The 21,059-nt window shown below is 51.0% G+C and overlaps 5 gene segments (V, D, J or C); all 5 read right to left on the bottom strand.

Annotated features, from left to right (window-relative positions):
- Positions 1-9,276: 9,276 nt before the first annotated feature.
- On the bottom strand, positions 9,277-9,852 carry LOC129063258 (T cell receptor beta variable 10-2-like). The segment is given in 2 exon segments: positions 9,277-9,704; positions 9,804-9,852. Coding segments are annotated over 2 exon segments (477 nt in total).
- Positions 9,853-11,569: 1,717 nt separating this feature from the next.
- LOC129063257 (T cell receptor beta variable 5-5-like) lies at positions 11,570-12,066 on the bottom strand. The segment is given in 2 exon segments: positions 11,570-11,877; positions 11,988-12,066. Coding segments are annotated over 2 exon segments (387 nt in total).
- A 1,996-nt stretch (positions 12,067-14,062) lies between these two features.
- LOC129063256 (T cell receptor beta variable 6-5-like) lies at positions 14,063-14,762 on the bottom strand. The segment is given in 3 exon segments: positions 14,063-14,066; positions 14,299-14,608; positions 14,711-14,762. Coding segments are annotated over 3 exon segments (363 nt in total).
- A 1,001-nt stretch (positions 14,763-15,763) lies between these two features.
- LOC129063255 (T cell receptor beta variable 5-5-like) lies at positions 15,764-16,688 on the bottom strand. The segment is given in 3 exon segments: positions 15,764-15,849; positions 16,048-16,509; positions 16,640-16,688. Coding segments are annotated over 3 exon segments (597 nt in total).
- Positions 16,689-19,677: 2,989 nt separating this feature from the next.
- On the bottom strand, positions 19,678-20,405 carry LOC129063254 (T cell receptor beta variable 10-2-like). The segment is given in 2 exon segments: positions 19,678-20,261; positions 20,357-20,405. Coding segments are annotated over 2 exon segments (633 nt in total).
- Between the last annotated feature and the right edge of the window lie 654 nt (positions 20,406-21,059).

The raw sequence follows: 21,059 nt of genomic DNA, 5'->3' as shown, positions 1-21,059 counted from the left end.
GACCAGCAGGAGGAGGCTTCTCCCAGAAGAGTCCCCTGTGACTGTGAACACAGGGGAGGGACTTCTCCCTCTCACATCTCCATGAGGTGGAGTGCGGCTTCGTAGTGACGTTGATCTCTGTCATTTTTTATGTGGCCTCCTCCCAAAGGTAAATGTTAATCCTCTCAGAAGAATTGATGGAATAGGTCATATCTTTTGAGGTTTGTTTGGACCATTCAAAGTCCCCAAGACTTTCATCAACTGTCACCTCTCACAACCCTGTGCTTCAATCATTCTCTGTTCTTTGCTGCATCACATGTCTACCACCTGCTGGGCATTTCTTGATGGGCATGCCATCGGCACTCCTAGTTCTTTATACCCAATAATGTACTTCTAAATCTCAAGTTCTTCATCCTTCTTTCTAAACAATCCATTTCTCCCAGACAGAGAACATCAAAATAATTCCTTACTGAGTTGGGAATTTTACTCGGGTTCCTCCTGGAAAAGTTTTGAGTGACCACCCTGTCCATTATGAAGGGAAATAAACAGATACCCTGGCCCCTAACAGCGTGGCTCAGTTGTTTGAGCTTTGTCCTTCAAAGTGAGGGGTCGCTGGTTCAGTTCCTGGTCAGGGCACATGCTTGGGTTCAGGGTCTTGGCTTCGGTTGGGGCATATGTGAGAGGCAGCTGATCAATGTTTTCCTTGCACATTGATGTTTCTCTCCTCCTTCTCCCTTCCTTCCCTCTCTCTAAAAATAAATAAATAAAATCTTAAAATATCTAGGATGACTGAGTTTGTTATCCTTGAGCTCTATTGAATTCCCAAAGCCTATTGCCTATAATCTACATTTCTCACCCCTTCCCCATGAAATAAGCAGGTTTTCTTGTTCTGGAAGATTTGCAAATATCCTAGAGTTGATTTAAATCTCATTCTCAGTCCTCAAAAACCTCAAAGTTCTTCATTGTTAACACGTGGTCTTTTCCCTATAAATGGAAAAGGATGCCACAAACCCACTTCCTCTCGTGGTAGAGTTATGAAAGGCCGAGAAAAGCCTTTGTTTCTTGGGTTGGTCAAAAAATTCATACCCATTAGGTTTCATGTTAACTAAGAAGGCCAAGTTTAAGTCCATACTTTGTGGCAGGCCCAGAGACATACACTGAGGCCCTGGACTGAGGAGCAGATAGTTTGCAGGCTAGATAGTGTGACCCGAGGGACCTGCCCTTCTTGGGTCTGTCTCTTTGGTTTCTGCTGGGTCCAGAACATAAAACTGTGGCCATTATTCTGTTTTCAAGAAGATCATTGTTCCTCCCCTGTTACCAGGTACCCAAGTGTGGGAGGTAGACTGCTGGCTCCCCAAGGATGTCCGTGTCTAATCCTGGGCACTGTGGATGTGTTATCTTACATAGCAACGGGGAATTTAGGTTCCAAATGGAACCAAGGAGGCTAATCAGCTGACCTTAATATAAGAAGGTTAGCCTGTACTTCCCAGGTGGGTCCCATGTAATCACAAGGGCCCTAAAATGTGGGAGGAGGAGGAAGAAGAGTCGGAGTGATGTAGCATGAGGAAGGACTCAATGGTCATTGTAGGCTTTGAAGATAGAAGGGGCCATGAGCCAAGGACTGCAGGTGGCCTCTAGAAGCTGAAAAAGGTAAGAAAACAGATCATCCATTAGAGCTTCCAGAAGGAATGCAGTATTGCCAACACATTTGTGTTAACCCAGTGAGATCTGTGTTGGACCTCTGACCTCCGGAATCAATTTGTGTTGCTTTAAGCCACAGAATTGGTGGTAATTTTTTAGAGCAGCAATAGAAATCTAATACATTATACTATCCATGAGTCTCAGTGTCCAAGGGGTAAAAGAGGCAGAAACTAGATACACTACATGAGAGGCACACAATCACATGGACAGAACTTGGGATCTGGCCAAGGGAAGCCCCCCCCCAAAAAAACTTCTCTCTGCCTAGAGCTCATATGCTTCCAAGGGGTGCACAGAAGCGTGGGGTGACTGGCAAATTCAGAACTACACAGTGGCATCTTCCTGCTAACAGTAAAAGTTCCCAGGGAGAAATTCTGTTGTTCTGGTGCACCCCCGTCCTTGCCTGATAAGAGGATTTGCTGGTGGTATCACTGTGACCGCCAGCTCCCGGGGCCAGGGTCCCTGCAGCCTGATCCAGGGCAGCACTGGCATTGCTCCCTGCTGACCCTGCGCAGAACATCGCGCAGGTGGGCTGGCTTGGGCTGGTTCGGGCCAGGCTCGCGAAGCCTCCTCTGACTGCTCGTCTGCCTCTCCCAGAACGTGCCAGCTTCACCCCCAGCTCCCTGAGCTGCACAGATTAAACAAGCTTGGAGGAATGCCCCCTGCAGGAGCTCCTGTCCCACAGGGCTCAATTCAGAGCAAAACCATCTGCGTAACAATAGAGCAAGAAGGGTTGGTCTCTAATTCTTCACTCTCACCAGCGTTCAAGAGATCTGCAACTCCCCTGATCTAAATCCCACCCCAGGGTTTCCCTCCATCCTCTCCCTCCAGGGAAGAACCTTCTTGCAGACTCGAGGACATCGAAGCCACAGTGCTTCCTAGTGGCCAGTGAGCAGAAACAGCACAAACAAGCTCTCTTGACATAAAGCAAGGGGTGCTTTGTTTCATCAAGTACAGGGGATCTGAGGTATTGATATTATGATTTGCTGGTGTAAGAGGATAAAGAAATAAAATTGTAACATTATACCCTAAGTGGAACCACGTGAGAGTTGGACGTTGGGGTCAGACGTGTGGAGAAGATAGTGTCGGTTTTAATGTTGGTAACAGGGTTCAGATGTGAATCCAAGTGGGCTGGCTAACTCTATATGGAATCAGAATTTAAGTCATTTTTCTCGCCTCCAAACTACAGGTGGACCCGGTAAGAAAAGAAAGCTCCCCGCTAATCTTACTGTGGGTTGAGAAAACACCAAAGAATCTGTCTCTTTCCTAGGCAGCCAGAGAGAAAACAAAAAGACAGAGACTAGAGTAAACTGAAGAGATTAAACAAAATACTTTATTTGCCTTCCCATAAAGAAGATTCCACGAGGAACAGGAAAATTAGAACATGGGAATTTCTTTAGGGAAGTCCCCCAAATGGGAAGAGTGGAATAAAGTGTGTTCCCACGAGACTGGGTTTCAGTGGGGAGGGACAGATAGCCTTATATCAATTGTCCTTCCAAGTTCCAACACTTCTCCTTGGCATATTCATTTAAAAAGCACAAATGTGTGGCATCAGCAATTAAACGAATTCTAAGTCTGTTCTATACTTTCTGACCAAGTCTAAATATTCAATCTCTTTTTATATCCCGTCTTGTCACATGGTCCAATGGAACGTCAGAGGTTATGCAATAAAAGTAAAACAACAAAAAAAAAATCATAACAATCCCAATTATAAAATGACAAAAACAAATAGCTGTCTCAAAATGATTATACATGCCATTTAACTTTTTTTTAAATTTTGGTTGAAATTAAAGTTGACATAAAAATCTCCATGCCGTTTAAGTTATTTAAAGAAACGACAGACTAAGAAGGTGGCATTATTTTTAACTTGAAATTTTACATAAAATTATTTTGACCTTAATGCTGGTAATTACAGATGAGAGCACTCAAACCAACCCTTCCTTGTTATTTAAATAGTTGGATAAAATAACATAAAAATCTTTCATGAGTTAATGGCCTAAAAATACAGTGAGGGACACTTGGCTAGGACCTTGGAGAGGGTGAGTACTTAGGGAGGGGCACAGCCATCCCTTTGCCTTGGGGACATGGCCCGCCCAGACTCAGTGCTCACAGGGCCGGGGGACAAAGGTCAAAGACCAGATGTACCAAACTGGGGACACTGAGAAACTCAATGTACAGATGATCTAGGGGTAAAATGTTTTCTCTAGCTGATCTGGGACACTGCAAGCCTTGAATCCTAATTTAGGTGGCCCCAACTTCCTGATAGCCCTTGCACTTGATGAAAGCAAAATAAAATTCTCTTTGGAGAGAGATTCGTCTATCCTATACTAAAATATATATATCTACAAACCCAGTGTCTGGCACAAAGTCAAAGATAATCAGATTCAGAAGCAAAAAATACAAACACCATGAAAACACAAATAGCATGACTGAGAAGCAGCAGAAAAAGAAAATCAATGAAAATAACCCCACAGAGATATCAGCTGTGAAAATTATCAGATTCTAAAACAACTGTTTCCTGTGTTTAAAGAGATCAAAGATAATCTAGGAGAATACCATTAGGGGATTAGTAATTATAAAATATGACATGGTAGATTTGAAAAACAACCACATAAAACCTCTGGCGAGCAGAGGGTGGATAGTTGTTCTCAACAGCGACTGAGTTTTGTCAAATACGGCAGCTGGAGGGAGACATGGGCAGAGGAGATGAGGGGATACATAGTAAGTGGACATACACAGTGACTTGCAGCCTTAGGTGGACAAGAAAGAAGTGGAGCCGGCAGGGGCTGAGCAGCAACAATGGCACCTTCATGAAAACCTCAGTACGCTGCTTTCCAAATAGTTCCAACCGGTGCGTTAAACTGACTTCTGATCTTTGAGAATCCAGGCAGAAGTTGGAGTACAGAGTATGCACCTCGACACAGAGAAGGGACAGTATTATCAGACAGGGTAATTGAATCAAGGGTGATTGATTGCTTCAGAAGTTTTTACTTAAGACTGTTTTAATGCATGAAGGAGCTATTTTAATGCACGAGGGCAGACAGCTGGAACCAGCCTCAACATCTCCCCAGCTGGGTGGCTCTGGCCTGCGTCTGGTGCTGAGCTGTGCTGCTTACATTGAAGGGTTAGTCAGACCTCTCCCCGGAGAAAGTAGGAGTGATTTTTGAGCTGAGTTTTGGGACTGGTTGCCAGGATATCCGTTTGTGTGTATTCCTTTAAAGTAGGAAAAGAGCTGAATAAGAAAAGCTGAAATCATCACCATCATCAACGACATCATTATTATTAACACATTTCCATGAAATAGGGGGGAAAATGTTTTCCAATCTCTTACTATGTCTTGAGGTTTTGATGGAGAAAATTTGACAAGAAAGGCAGAGAGGAGGCTAGAAAGTGAAGGATAGCAATTAAAATCATTTAGAGGGTAAAAGCAACCACAAAGGGAGAGCCTGCTGCTTGCTGCTCTCCTAGAATCACTATCTGTATTATTATTAAAATGGATTGTACATTTTTGGTGATTGCATATTTTTTATAAGAGAAGAATCCTCATCAGCGCCTGAGGGCGCAGTCTGTGAGACAGAAGTCACTTTCAGTTTTGCATCCTTGAATTGCCACCAAAAAGCCCTTCAAATCTCCGAGTCATAATTATTTTCAAACCTTTTCAGCCCTGATGTTTCAAGAAATAATTCATGTCCTCCCTTCACACGAATCCCAGCTTGTCTCTGCAGATTCAGTTGTTCTCCATGCGTGAGGAGTAAGGGAAGGCCTGGGTTCAGAGCTGCTGGGAGCAGAGCAGAGAGAGGAGAAGAAGCCTGATATTTCTTTCACAGGAAGGAAGCATCTCTGTGACTCTGTGGCTAAGCTGCTGGCACAGAAATACACTGCCGAGACCCCCAGCTCTGTACGCAGGATCTTGAGAGTTGAGTCTGTTCCTTTGGGCCTCTGCGCAGAAAATCGGTCCTTAGGCAACTGTGAATCATCCACTGCTTGTTCATTCTCAAAGTGGACCAGAAGCCCCAGGCCCTGTTCCGGGGTCTGCTGGTACCAGTAAAGGGTTTGGTGGCCAGAGGATCACACCACAGAGCTGTGGCCCGACTTTTTTATAGGATCTTACAGCTGGGAGACTGGACGACGCCACCTTCTGTGGGTTCTGTGAGGGGAAAAGACAAAGGAAGCAGAAATGAGAGGAATCACCCCTGCAAAGAAAAAATGCAGAGGTCTTGTTGTTCTGAGGACTCACCGGCCCCCAGAAGACAGAGGGTCACCCAGAAGAGGAGTCTGGTGCCCAGGACAGGAATGGGAGGTTCACCAGGTCAGGGTCCTTGTGAGCATGAGCAGAGGGGGAGGGACGTCCCTTGTCCCCACAGTGACTTCACTGTCTCTACAAATGCACAGTCTTAAAAATCAATTGTTATAAACTGAAACATACCTACAAGCTTGCTCAACCTATCTGTGGGCCATGTGTGAGCTCACACAACGTCCTCCACTCACTGTGCCGGGGCCTGAGTGCCTGGAGCCGCCACCCCGTCTCTGCATCTGCCAGGACCCTCCTCTAATGCTTCGCTGGATGTTTCTTCTTGGATGCGGTCAAGGCCCTTCGGTTAATGACCCTTGTGTTATCTGTGATGGTCCTTCTCTTCTGATGTTTCTCTTTTATGATGTTCTCCATTCCCCCAGGCACATCAGCTTAGACAAAGTGGAAGGTGGGGGAATTCCCGCAACTTTAGCCTAGAAGCACATGGAACAAACTGGCACACTAGGAGGTAGAATGAGAGATAAAATGAAGCCCTGTGCATAGATTGAAGTAGGAAGCTTTTATTCTGCTGGAAGTTCCTCTCTGCTTTCACCAGTCTCCACGATGCACAATGCACTGAAGCCTTCATCCTGGTGAGGCCAGCTTCCAGGTCATTGAGGTCTGTCTTATCTGGGATGGGTGGAGGGGTCTCTTATCCCTGAAAATATCAGGGATAAGACACAGTAACAGCAGTACAAAATAAAACAGACCTTCTGGAGTCTTCAAAAACTTACACCTCTAACATGACCTCCAGGTGAATTTCTGATTAGTATTTGGCTTTTGAAAAAAGGGAGCAACAGCCTTGGCCACGTGGATAAGTTGGTTAGAGCATTGTCCCATGCACTGAAAGGTTGCTGGTTCGATTTCCACTCAGGGCACATACCTAGGTTGCAGGTTTGATCCACAGCTGGGGTGTGAACAGGAAGTAACGGATCTATATTTTTCTCTAACATTGATGTTTCTCTTTCTGTCTCCCTCTCTCTTTCCCTTCCCCTGTCTCTAAAAGTCAATGGAACCATGTCCTCAGGTGAGGATTAAAAAAATAATGATGATAAAATTAAATTAAACTAAATTTAATTTAAAAAATGGGGCAACATTGGCTTCAACACACCTCCTTTCCTGGGCTGAGTGGTGAGGCGGAAAGGACTAGAGGCCTGAAGAAGGCCCTGAAAGTTGATATGGAAGAAGAAAGCAAGGACCTGTGTGGCCCAGAAGGTGGAAACAGGCAGCCATGTGCTCAGAGGCATTGCGCTGAGTCCCAGAGCCCTAGGGCGTCTGCATCAGGTGATCAGCTGAAGGCTGGGCGGTGCAGAATAATCAGAGCCATCTGTCTCCCTCATAAATGCTCCGTCGTAGAGATAGAAAGGCCGCTGGTTGAGTCCAGTACGTTAGCTCCAGATAATAATTCCATGATGGGAAAACCCCTCACATGGAGGTGCCACTTCTTGTTCCATCCGTGTGACCAGGGGTTAAACACATTGAGTGGCGATGGAATTAGGGTAAAGACAGGGCAGCTGGAGATGGGTCCTATCAAGCTACATACAACATGCTTGAAACCGAGGTATGCCACTTCCAGAGGAGACACCCCCACAGATTCCTGGCTCTCCCTGCTTCCCGGGCAGCTCACCTGAAAAGACCCAGGACAAGAGCAGTGTCCGGGCAGGAACGTCACGTCTTACTGCTCCGTGGAGGAAAGGTGGGGGTTCTGGGAAATCTGATTCCTTTTTCTTTTCTTTTCTTTTTTTTTTTTTTAAGATTTTATTTATTTATTTTTTAGAGAGGGGAAGGAAGAGAGAAAAAGAGGGTGAGAAACATCAATGTGTGATTGCCTCTCAAGCACCCCCTACTGGGGACCTCGGCCACAACCCAGGCATGTGCCCTGACTGGGAATCGAACCAGGGACCTTTGGTTCACAGACCAGCGCTCTATCCACTGAGTCACACCAGCCAGGGTGAAAATCTGATTCTTGTTAAGGATATTTGCAGCAAGTGTTACTGCAGCAACTTGAGATCAACCCAGACAAGGTCCGGAATGACTTCTCCTCTCTTACATTCCCCTTGCATCACCCTCTACAGTCGCTAGGGCACACAACCTGAACACAACCCTGAAAGGGTGAGGTTCAGGGTCCAGCTGTGCATAGGAGTTTCTCTGATGGTCTTCCAGGACACTTGTTTCCATTTGCAGGGGTCTCTGAGGGTCCGACTGGCTCCTGACTCTCCTCTGCGAGTCCTTGTAGTGAATATCCAAACTTGGGTAGGTACTTGGAGGTCCCTCACACAGTGCCACCAGGAATATTTAAAGGCAAGGCTTGGAACTGGCTTTCATAATGTTTATCCACATCACATTGTTCAGAACCTGGTCATAGGTTCCCCTGCCCCTATATTGACAAGCGAAGCTGGGGATCATAGAACAGCCTGGGAATGTGACGAATATGAGGGGTCTGTCACTTGAATGCAGCCTGTTGTTTTCCATTCCTCTTCCCAGTCTGCAACTTTTTTGTGTTTTGTAGTGTATTTGTGGTGTTTTTTTAATGTACAAGGGTATAATTTAATGCAACTGAAATTAGAAAGATGTTTGTCAGTATTTGTATATTACATTATTTTTATAAATATTTATATACTTTATAAATACTTTTGTGTTCTTTTCTGTCTTTGCTAAAAAAAAAAATACCCTTCCTCAAATGAATGTCTAAATATATTTCCTTCATTTCTCCTAGTAAAATCTAAGTTTTGCTTTCCACATTTGAGAGTAAGTAGGCCTAAAATGTATTTTTATGTAAGGAATGGAGATCTCGGAATAAGAGGGCGGGACATAGGTTCCATGCAGAAGAAATGGTCTGTGAAAAAGATCGTTGAGGTGGCACATCTGAGGGAGCAGCTGAGTGTAGATGAATGAGTCTGGGGTAGGGAGAGCGGAAGAAGCTTGTACAAGATGGCCATGGAGGTCAAGGGCAAGGTGAAGGGCAAACATTATAGGACCTTGTAGGGCTATTGTCCTATAGGAGAAAGGCAACCAGGAGCAGATCCATCTGAACGAAAGTTTATGGCTTTAAATTGAAGGGACTAGAGGATGGGGACCAGGGTAGATGAAGAAGTCACTGAAGCCCGTAGGAGAGAGAAGAATGTGGGGACTTTGGGATTATTGGAGGAATCCTCATATTGCTCAACTTACGATGCATTTTCCTTTCTGCCAGCAGGAAGAGAGAGAGACAGAGCTGCAGAAGACAGATCCGCTAGCTAAGTGGGGTGGGGTGGAGTGGCCTCCAGTCAGGCTGAGAATGGTGCAGAGATGAGCTTCAGCCCTGACGGTCATATTGCCCACTGCGTCAAGGCCCCCACACTGGCAGGGACTTCCTGGGGTTGGGGCCAGGACTCAGAGTGCAACCTCAGTCTTTCTAAAGACACTTTTTGTACAGAGAGGAGGCAGCTGTGCAATTCTGTGGAGTCACTGCTGGCACAGAAGTACACAGATGTCTGGGATGGGGTGGTCGACTCCAGCGTGAGGGGGAAGTGCTCTGTGTTTGATCTGGTGACAATGTACCCATTGGGGACCTCTCCTTTGTCAATCATGCCAACACCATATGAGTAATAGATCAACCTCAGCCCATGGCCTGGGTCTTGTCGATACCAGTACATGTAGTCGTGGTTATAAGTTTGGTCACACTTCACTGTCACCTCCTTTTCTGTCCCTGTGACCAGGTATCTTGGACTCTGGGTGACTTTGGCATCCAAGTGTCCTGTAAAGGAGAGTGACAGAGCCTGATGTCGCCATCCTAAGACAAAACCTTGGACTGAGGTTGTGGGAGTTCCAGGGCAGGAAGCCCACCTGTACTTACCTGCCCCCAGGAGACACAGAGCCACAGAGAAGAGAAGCCTGGCAACCATTGCCGGTCCAGGACAGTGTGTCACGTCTTCCAGTTCTGTTTGGGCACATAGAACTTGGCCTTTCAGTGACTCAGGGACATCGCTGTCCTTGACAAATGGTTGCGATGCAGAGCTCACCTGCCACGCCCCTCTCCTATAGGAACCAATCAGTGACATGTAGAAAGTTTAACGGTGCAGCACGGGAAAAACAAGTAGTCTGTTTTTAAAGAAGTTGGATAAGTAGTACATTCTTTTTTCCTGCCTTACAGTAAGGAAATTCATCCTCTATGCATAACGATACAATCCCTTATACTGCTACAATTTTAACAAAATTGTTGGTACTTTGGAGGGTTTCTCTGCTCAAAATGTAGCTTCACTTACTATATACTAGTTTTTCTCTTTCCATGAATTCTAAATAATTTCAATGTCAGCTCACGGTGGCCCTCTCAGTTAAAGGAATGACCTCATGCCCAGAGGGTTGTCAAAGCCTCCAGGTTGAGGTTGTTGGAATCCGAGACTTGTTCTCCATTGTCTCTTGGTTCACCCACTGGTGGGAGCCCTGCTACACGTGCTCAGGTCTCTGCATGCTCACGGGTAAGAGTCTCCCTTGGTCCCAGCTGAGGCCCTGGGTGACTGCAAACCTATGTCCCCGTGACTGTACTTTCTCTAAAAAAGAGAGGAGGCTCATTAGTGACATGGGTGAGATATTCAGACAGGGGCACATGTGCTGCTATTTCTTATACACGTTATACCTCAGTGTGAGGTGACCCTATTTCTGCGACTGCGTATCTTGATGTCATCTCAATGGGCACCTACAGTCACCCAGCAGTGAGAAAGGACACTGAGTCAGAAATCAGAGGACAAGAGAAGGTTGACGCATCATTGCAGGAAAAGGCTGTGATGCTGTGCTGTTGTCTGCAGTACCTGACCTGGGCAGACGTAGCAATTTCAGATTTTCAGACCGGAAGTGGTGGACCTGAGGGCAGCCGAGACCCGCCCTCCTCTGCCATCCAGCGGTATAGAACCACGCATCCTCGCATTAGCTCCCAGAGCACCGCTGACATTCCGGGAGGGCTTCTGTGTCCCTGACCGAATCTCCTGATAGGCTGGATAGCCCCCTCCTACTTAACTTCTCCCTTAAGATTATATCCTGGCTTCTCTCTCTCTGGAACTCTGACAGGACAGCCACACATCCGCGGGCCTCAAGCTCTATGTCCGAGCAGTTGGCATATAATCAGCAGTGTACACCACACCTCTCCACCCTGGTTAGGATGCTTGGGAAATGGGAGAGACTGCACACTGCTCTATCTGACATATCGGACCCTGGGAGGACCATGGGAACTCTAGGGGCTTCTTGACTTCAGAGGCAAGGAGATGCAGGATGACATGCGTGGAACACCTGGAATGTCCTGGAGCTACAGCTTCCTGTCCAGGACAGGGTGCACTGAGCCCTCCCTCCTCTGTGAGGTGGACACACGCTGTCGACCAGGTCCATGCACGACAGCATGCAGCGTGGACCTCCATCCTGCTACCGAGGAGACGTTCCGGCCCCATGCTGGGAATTGCAAGTGCTGGCAGAGCTGGGAGATCATGCAGGAAGGCTATGGCCGAACTCAGCAGGGCAAGGGGAGTGTTAGACAAGAGCTAGAAGCATCTGTGAAACTCACCCAAGGCCCTTCCCTATATTGTTACATCCTCAGCTCGGGCAGGAAGGTTTGTGCACAGAGAGCCACGGACACTACAGGGCTGTGTCCAAGCTGCTGGCACAGAGGTACACGGCCGAGTCCCCCAGCTGCAAGGCATACATAGCCAGCTCAGAGCTGTAGTCTCTGAACACCCGTCCTGAGAAGTTAGCAGGGAGGTTTCCTTCCCCGTACTCCTGTTTTTCATAATACTGAATGAGGAACCTGGGTTCCTGCCCCTGAGCCTGCAGGTACCAGTACAAACTCTTGTGTCCGGAGATGGGGTGGCATTTCAGAACGGCCTCCCCACCACGGCCTTTGATGAGGTGTCTTGGGGACTGGGTGGCTCCAGCAGCCACGGACCCTGTGGAGGAAGGAGGCAGAGTTGAGTCCAGCACGGGGAGGAGACGGACTCTCGAGCCACAGTGAAGAACATGGCGTTGTAGAGATGTTCCTCCTGAGCTCAGGACTCACCTCCATGGAGGAGACACAGGGCCATGCAGCAGAGGAGCCGGGCGCCCCTCGGGGATTCAGGCAGGACAGGACTGGCCATGTGTGGGCTCAGGGCTCTGGTCTTGGGATGAGAAGGCAGAGGATTTGCTCTGTTTGGAGAACTGGCTAGTGACGTCACTGTGCTGGTGTCACTGTCATTTTAGGCTCCCACTGTCACGCTGGCCCCTGGGACAGGCTCGGTTCCCATGGCATCCCCGATTCTAGCCATTGTCCTGTGAGCGGAGCAGCCGGCTGTGCTGAGCTGGGCCCTGAGGGTCCAGGGCACATGGCCATCCCCACAGGTTCTCTGTGCCTGGAGCAGATGCCCCGTGCTCGACACCTGGCTTGAATTTCCCAGGCTGCCTCACGGAAGCCCCATCATACTCTGCACCAAACCTAGGCTCCAAGAGAGGCCCTGACTCCATGGAAGACCAAGTTCATGGCTCCCAGCTGGAACACACACCTGCATGTCTGTTAAGGACAGAAGATATGATCAACAACCCTCTGATTCACCAATTTCCCCAATGCAGCAACCAAGCCAAGGCTCTCCCCCTTTAACCCTCTCTATGCCACAGGGCACCATCAGCATCTTTCTCTGTGGATCCACAGTGCCCTCAAGTGGCCACCTGTGCAGATGCGCTGGTGACAGCTCCTTTGCAGGGGAGTGTGGGAACTCGAAGCAGAGGGCAGCCCAGGAGGTTTGTGCGCAGGGAGGGGCTGTGGGTGCGACGCTGTGGCTGAGCTGCTGGCACAGAGGTAGATGGCCGAGTCCCCCGGCTCTGCAGGCAGGATCCTCAGCCTGGAGGAGGAGCCCTCCGGTCTCTGCAGAGAACCGATCGTTGGGCATCCCTCAGGAGTCTGTAGCTTCTTTGCTTTGAAAGGATATCAAAAACTCCGGGCCGTGCCCTTGCCTCTGTCGGTACCAGTAAAGGCCTACATGGCCCGAAATTGGATCACACTGAAAAGACACATTCTGTCCCCTGTTGGTGACTACGTGATTGGGAGCCTGAGAGACTCTAGCACTTGTATGACCTGGGAATACAGAAGTTGGGAATAGAGTTAGGTAAAACAATTATATTTAACACACACGTGTGCGCGCGCGCACACACACACACACACACTGGAACCGCTTGGTGTTCTGAGCACTCACCAGCCCCCAGGAGACAGAGGGCGGCCCAGCAGAAGAGCCTGGTGCCCATGGCGGGGTCAGGACAGGAATGGGAGGTTCGCAACATCAGGGTCCTTGTGAGCATGAGCAGAAGAGGAAGGACGTCCCTTGTTCCCGTGTGGCTGTTCCCATGGTGACATCACTTTCTCTCTCGGTCCCCTTGACCTCAGGGACATGTGATGCAGCCTAGAGCACACCTAGGTGGCCAGTTCAAATAGTGATCAGCTCCTTCTACAACAATCCAGGCATGGCTGTCCCTGGGGACCCCTGCTGTCTGGACGCAGGGGTCTTACACTGAGTACTTTCGCCTGTCAGCCAGGTTGGGTGGCATTGTCACCAGGACATGTCAACAGCATCATCGGTACAACCACCAAAGGGGCAATTCACTGTCTTCCCCACAGTCCGGGATCTCCTGGGGCACCTGTTTCTGTCATCATCCCCGCTCCTCTCCCGGCCACACAGGCTAAGCTTGTCCCTTTCTTAGTGAGGGTGGGTGTCGGGGCTGAATGGGCTTTGCCCTGGAGGCTCTGACGTATCAGAGGTGCACGAGGGAGAGACGCCCCGGGAACGCATGTGAGCTGGGAGCCCCTATGCCTCCTGCAGGGCAGGGCCGGTGTGCCCTCTGTGTTCATTAAGGTCCATGTGGTTTCATGTCTTCACGGCCCCCAGAAATCCCTCGTGTCTTTCTTTGTCACCTGCATAAAAAACAGGTTTCTCATAGCTTCTCTCTGGAAGAAGACTCCCCGCCTTTGACCTTGAAAACACCTGTGTGTGATGTACAATTGGGCATAGACGGGTCTGAATACCAGTGACGGCCCACCCTGATGGCATTGGACTCAGGCTGGTGACAAGACCAGCAAGTGTTGGGGGGCACCTTCCCAGCTAATATTCAGCTGCAGAAGGCAGACAGACAGACAGAGAGCCGCAGTTCAGACGTGTGTTGCCGAGGCCCTTGTTCTGATGCCAGCCTGGAAGACTTTGCCCTGGCGTGGACCGGCGCACGCACCAAAGGGCATCTGCGATCAGGCCACTGGGGGCTCCGATGTGTAGGAGTTTGCACAGGGCTCCCCGAAGTCCTAGCTGCACCAGGGCCTCCACCAGCCTTTCTGTGAAGGGAGGAGGCACCTGTGCAGCGCTGTGGATTCAGTGCTTGCGCAGAAGTACACAGATGTCTGGGACGGGGTGGCCGACTCCAGCGTGAGGGGGAAGTCCCTGGTACTGGATCTACTAACCCTGTACCCATCGGGGACCTCTCCTTTGCCGATGAACCCAACACCGACCGAGTAATGGATCAGCTTCGGGCCGTGGCCTGGGACTTGTCGATACCAGTACATAGTCTTGTGGTTCAAATCCTGGGCACACTGCAATGTCACTTTCTGACCTGTTTTCAGAACCTGGAATTTGGGGGTTTGAGTGATGACAGCATTCACCAGACCTGTGGAGAAGAAAGTGGAACGGATGCTGCAGGTACCAGGGAACAGCTTCATGCTGGACAGTGAAATTTGCACCTACCAAGGGGACCCAGCCCAGGACCCACCTGAGGGTAGGAGACAGGAGGCCAGGTAGCACAGGAGGCCGACGCCCATGGCAGGAGCAAGGCCCACAGAGATCCCCCTGGGTCTGTAGGCAGATGAAAGGGAACAGGGCTCTCCAGGGCATCATTCTGAGATGTCACGCACTGCATGGGCCCCAGAGCCAGCTTGTCACCAGGGACACGCCCCTTCCTCAGACATCAAATGAAAATCAAATGTGCAAGTAAACTGCTTAGAATGAGGAGAACACTTTTGGCTGAACTGACACAAGTCTGACAAGACTTTCTGACTTGTGTGTGCACAGTGGGTGCCTTCAGGTGAATGTATTCCTGTGCTATAGATCTTCTGCTTCTCTGGCTGGTGTGTGCGCACAACTCTGCGCTTCTGAATGTGAGAGGAAACCCCGACGGCTTTCTGATGCCCTTTAGGACTCCTGGGTCCCACGGCCCCTCAGCCTCCTTTTCCACTTTGCTGATGGACCTGCATCCGCTCCCGGTCCTTCCACCCACAGCGACCTCCACGTCTCTGGTGGCCGAACCTTGGGGGCAGGCTCGTCAACACTGAGGGATCCTTTGGTTCTGTTTTCTCCCCATCCTCCGACCGATGGGATCCCAGGCTAATGCGCCAGAGCCCCTTCAGACTCACCTGCGCACATGCTCCCCGTGTTCAGGAGAAGCAGTGGCCAGGACATCACCTCACCCCTTGGGAAACAGCTTTCCCGTGGTGCTCAGCCCTGCAGGGGACATGCAGGTCCCTAGGACTGTAGCTTTGCGAGCCACTTGGGACAGGTGCTGCCTCCAAGTGAGAGAGTGAAAACCACTCTTTATAAATTTGAGACATTGTTCCACGGGGACTATCCCTGGGAAGGACTGCTGATGTTAATTAAATAACAAAGGTGATGAGTCCGTAAACACCTTTGCTAACCTCCACACGGTCCCACGCGTGGCAGGACCCCAAATTTGCTCCTGGGCTCTGCATGGGTCCAGGCGAGGGCCACAGAGCAGGAAAACTGCCTTTCTTTGCTGTCAGCATGGAGGCTCCATGACTGTTCATTGCCTTTATGTCAAATGTCCCTTGACGCTGTCGGGGAAGGGGTGGTCAGTCCCAGGTGATGCCTGGTCTTCCCAGGCCTGTTCCTCCAAACCTGGAAAAGGGGCAACAATGTGGGCGTGGCCCGGGAGTCGGTGTGGGAGAGCACACTCACAGTTGTGGTGGCACACATCTCAGAGATTTCTTGCTCCAGGGGTTCTGAAATGTGAGACCCGGGAATGGAATTTCCAATCACGTATAAAAGAGCTACAATGATACTTAAGGTAAGCTGCACGATGTCTGCGAGCATTACAACCCTTCCCCCCCGGCTCCTCCGTGAGCAGCAGGGCAGTGCCTCGGGAAGGCAGGCCACCCTCCTCCGCCTGAGCCCGTCTGCCTGGCAGCTGCCACTTCACTGTCACTTCCTGAGCTGGGGGACTGTTTTTGTGCAGGCGGCTGCCGGTCCCACAGGGCTGTGCTAAGCTGCTGGCACAGAGATACAGGGCCGAGTCCTTCAGCTCCAGCGAGCGAGCCGTCAGCTCAGCGCTGTAGTTATCGAACTGCTGCACGGAGAACCGATCGGGCATGTTCCTTCCCTTTTGTCGCTCTTCCTTGTTGTAATACTGAACGAGGAAGTCAGGGCCTTGGCCCTCAATCTGTTGGTACCAGAACACGGAGAGATGTCCAGAGACATAGGAACACGTCAGTGTCACTTGCTGCCTGGTTGCTTTGATCAGATGTCTTGGGGTCTGCGTGACTCCAGAACCCTCTGTGCCTGCTGGGAGGAGACAGAGAGACACTGGGGCAGAGCTCAGGGGGCCTCCCGCTGCGGCCGCCACCTGCTGGCTTGTCCGTCAGGGATGGCCACTGTGTGCCCGAGACTCACACCAGTGTCCAGGGCTCACCTGCAGCCAGGAGACAAAGGGCCACACAGCAGAGGAACCCGGGGCCCATGGCAGCCTTCCACGGCGTCTCCCAGCTCAGGACGGGTCTCCTGAGGCCAGCGGCCTCAAGTCCTGCCCTACCCGTTGGCTGATAGGAGCAGTTGACTATGACATCACCGCCCTGATGACATCGCTGCACTGATGTGACCTCCTGCAGGCTGGCCCTTGGTGCTCCGTACCCTTGGTGCAACCCGGAGCCGAGATTCTATTCGTCATTCCCCGCCCTTTCGGGGAATGCACGAATAGAATCGCCCCACGGCCCCACGGCTGAGGGTTGGCTCCAGCTTGAACACTGTCCCCATATGCACACACACTATTGTCCTCGGTCTGCTCCTGCCTGACACTAACTGCCAAGCTCCTGCCAGCACAACACTCACACCCGAACTTCCCCTGTGCACTCAGGGCACCATCTCCTCGGCCCCTCCTGAGGTCTGGCTCACCTCCCCTTCCTGGGCAGGGAGGAGCCTCTGCCAGCTCCACGTGTCCCGGGCCCTCAGTGCATCCACCTGCTTCCCGCTGCAGACACGGAGCCCAGAGTCCCCTTATCTGTCCTCTCCTGGGCCACCCCTGCTTTCCCACATTCCTTGGGGACAGTTAATTCTCTGTCTCCACCTGCCCCTGCCTGCAAGGCTACGTGCCCACATCCTTCAGCTGTGGGTCCTTGAACGTTCAGAGGGTGTTCTCACCTCTTCCATAGCTGTAGGTAGCCTGGCAACGACTGAATCTTCCCCCACACCTGCCCAGTGTGGGAGCCCTGCCTGAGGCTCTTAACCGTTCTCTGCTCTCCCAGTGTCTCCCCAGAGACCATCAGAGGTCAATGGCATCCCAGTGCCATCTGGTGGCCAACGGCTGATGGTTCCTCACTGTGTCTTCTGCCAAGTCCCCAGGGATGCTGGCAGGTGTCTGCATGGTCCTCGGGGTGAAGGTTCCAGAAGCAGTGTCCTGAAAATGGCATCTCAACATCCTGAAGCCCTAATCCCACATTCATCCCCGTGACCCACTCCCCTGAGTTACCACGCTTCACATCCCACCCCTGTTCTACACAACGACTATCACGGTGTCTCCGGCTCTAGTCTGGGATCTGCTTCCTTAAAACTACCTTCTGAAAGGCAGAGGGAGAGAAGCGGGAATGGAAGAAATAATATTCAGTCTAAAGTAGAAAGATAGACACACAGTTGAAGTGTAACTACTTTCTTTTATCTCCATTGCTACAGATAACCTTGATACAAACAAGAAGAAAGACGTTTCGTATTATCTCCACAGCATAGATCAGCAAAGACTGGGAAGTTAACGACATTACCTTGAAGACTGGAATCAAATGTGTGTGAATAAAAATAAAGTTGAAATACGAGTAAAATATCACGCATGCAATTTGTTAGCCATCGTGGAGGAAGGAGAATCCAATGGGGAAGCCCAGGACGGCGGGAACTGAGATGAGCAAAGCACAGTCTCCACTAAGGAATAATTTGTACGATGTGCATCTACTGATTTGAGCAAGGACTTAATTCTGGATCACACAGAGGTGTTGTGGGACGTGAGAAAACACTGGCGCCAAACAGTGATCTCAGGAGAGCGCCAGGGTCTAGAGCTGGCGGTGGTGTCCGTGAGGGACCAGGCCGGGGCGGGGGCCCCTCGGATGGCATCGCAAGGACCAGGAGCTCCCCGAGTCCAGGCCTTGCTCACTCCCAGGAGCCACTGGGCGCTGGGCACAGTGACAGCGAGACAGGAAAGCTGCCTTCGAGGGCTCGTTCTCGGGGCAAACACATTTGGTGCCAACGGCCACCACAATGCTTAGTTGCATTGGGAGGGACTGTCACTGTCCTACCTGGTGGGCCAGACTCAGGGCACGTGAGTCATGGCTGAGACTGTGACATTCAGTCCCTGCCTCGGAGCACAGAGCTGGCTCTGAGACCCCTCAATTGATGGGTGACAGGAATTTTCCACCCCCCCAAATTACAGCCATAGCTTTTCAGGAGGTAAATTGTGACTCTGTTTTCGCAAAAAACCACTGATGTCCAGATCTACGTCTTCTGTTGGGGAACAACGAGCCAAGAAGGGCAGTGTTAGAGCCTAGGAGCTGCCAGGAGAGACCAGGAGGGTTTGTGCACAGGGAGGGACTGACGGCACCACGCGGTGGTTGAGTGCCTGGCACAAGGGCCCCGGCCGAGTCCCAGCAGAAGAGCCCGGTGCCCACGGGTCAGGACAGGAAGGGGAGGTTCCTCATGTCACGGTCCTCTTGAGCAGAATCAGAGGGGGATGCATATACCTTGTCCCATGGGCAGGTCCCCCAGTGCCATCCCTGCCTCTGTCAGGCCCCTCGACCTCACGGACACGTGATATATGTAGGGGCACCCTTGGGTGACCGGTGTAATAGGGAGAAGCTCCTGCCTGAACTAAATCCAGCCCGGCTGTCACTATGGGATCCCACGCGTCTGGATGCAGGGGCCTCGCACTGCGTCTCATTCACCCATCGTTCAAGTCTGCCGGCCTTGTCTCCAGGACCTGAGGACAACGTCCTGGGTCCATTCATTGTCTTCTATGCAATTCGGGTCTCCCGGACTCCCGGTTTCGGTCACCGTCCCCTCCACGCTCCCAGTCACACACGCTTGACCTTGTCCCTTTCTTAGGAGAGGGTGGGCATCGGGGTGACTTGGCTTTGCCCTGGAGGCAGTGACATCCGGGATGCGCAGATCGGGTGATGTCCTGGGAACGTATGTGAGTTGGAACCTACAATTCCTTCTGCAAAACACGAGCGAGTGCCCTCCCTTCACGCTGAACTCCACGTAGTATTACCTCCACACAGCGCAGAGCAAAGCCTCGTGTCCTTCTTAGTCACCTTGCATAAAAAACAGGTCTCTCATAGCTTCTTTCTGGAGGAGACTCCACACTCTGAACTCTTAACACACTTGTGTGTCAAGCACAAGGGGAACTAGGTGGACCTGATTTATATATGAGTTCACACGCTAGAGACTGCAGACTCACGCTGCTGACAAGAAAACCTAGAGCTGGCGCAACAGCCTTCCTGCCAATTGAGCCACAGCAGAGGACAGGTAGACGGACAGCCGGCCACAGGGCAGACACGTGTGCCCAAGGCCCTGGGCGGTCCTGGCCTGGCAGACACTGCCCTGGAGGGGATCCCACCACACACCAAGGGTGCCCTGCCGGCACAGGCGACTGGGGCTCCCAGGTAGGAGTTTGCACAGGGCTCCCCAAGACCCAGGGGCAGCAGGGCCTCCTCGGGCCTTTGTGTGCAGAGAGGAGGCCGCCGTGCAGCACTGTGCACTTGCTCCTTCACTGCTGGCGCAGAAGTACACAGATGTCTGGGAGGGGGTGGCCGACTCCAGCGTGAGGGGGAAGTCCTCGATATTTGATCTATTGACACTGTATCCTTCGGGGACCTGCCCTTTGCTGATGAGCCCAACACCCACTGAGAAATAGATCCGCCTCAGCCCGTGGCCCGGGTCTTGTCCATACCAAGACAAAGCGTTATGTCTATCAGTCTGGTGACAGCTCAGTGTCACCTTCTTTCCTCTCCTCGTGATCACGTACCTTGGTCTTTGGGTGATTCCTGCATCCAGGGGTCCTGGAGAGAGAGTGACAGAGCCTATGTTGCCATCCTCAGACAAACGCTTGGCTGAGGTGTGGGAGTTCCAGGGCAGGAAGCCCACCTCTACTCACCTGCCCCCAGGAGACACAGGGCCACAGAGAAGAGGAGCCTGGGGACCATTGCAGGTCCAGGACAGAGTCCCTCGTCTTCCAGTTCCGTCTGGGGAAATACGACTCAACCTCTCAGTCACTCAGTGATATCACTGTCCTGAAAAAATGTGTGACCTGGAGCCTGCCACACCCTTCCCTCACAGGGACCAATCAGTCACAGAGAAAGGTGACCATGCAGCATGGACAACATATGTGTCTCTTTTTGAAAGAAATCTTAGCGTAATATGCTCTCCCCCTGACTTTTGGAAAGAAATGCATTCTGCGATGCACAGTGATACATTTCCTTATTTCTACACTGTACAGTTCTTCATAATATTACTGTAGACTAGGGTATCTGCTCATAGCAGCCCTCTTACTTCGGTAACTTCTGTGATCAAATTTTATCTCCGAACGATTTCTACCAGTTTTTCTCTTTGCACGAATTCTGGGGTGATTTCACTGTCAGCCCACAGCGATGCCCTCGGTTTAAGGGACTACGTGGTACCCAGACAGTTTTCAGGGCCTCGGGGTCAGGGTCATTGGCTCTGAGACTCGTTCTCCGTTGTCTCACGGTTCAGCCCCTGGTGGGCGCCCTGCCCCCCGTGCTCGGGGCTCCGTGCGCTCACAGGTGAGAGTCTCCCTTGGTTCCCGCTGAGGCCGCAGGAGACCTGACGCCAGGTAGGAC

This window comes from Pteronotus mesoamericanus, unplaced genomic scaffold (assembly GCF_021234165.1).
Source record: "Pteronotus mesoamericanus isolate MK-2021 breed Mesoamerican mustached bat unplaced genomic scaffold, CSHL_Meso_final scaffold_85, whole genome shotgun sequence".
In the NCBI taxonomy this organism is placed as follows: domain Eukaryota; kingdom Metazoa; phylum Chordata; class Mammalia; order Chiroptera; family Mormoopidae; genus Pteronotus; species Pteronotus mesoamericanus.
The sequence above is the reverse complement of the archived record's forward strand: the minus strand, read 5'-3'. Positions and strand labels throughout refer to the sequence as shown.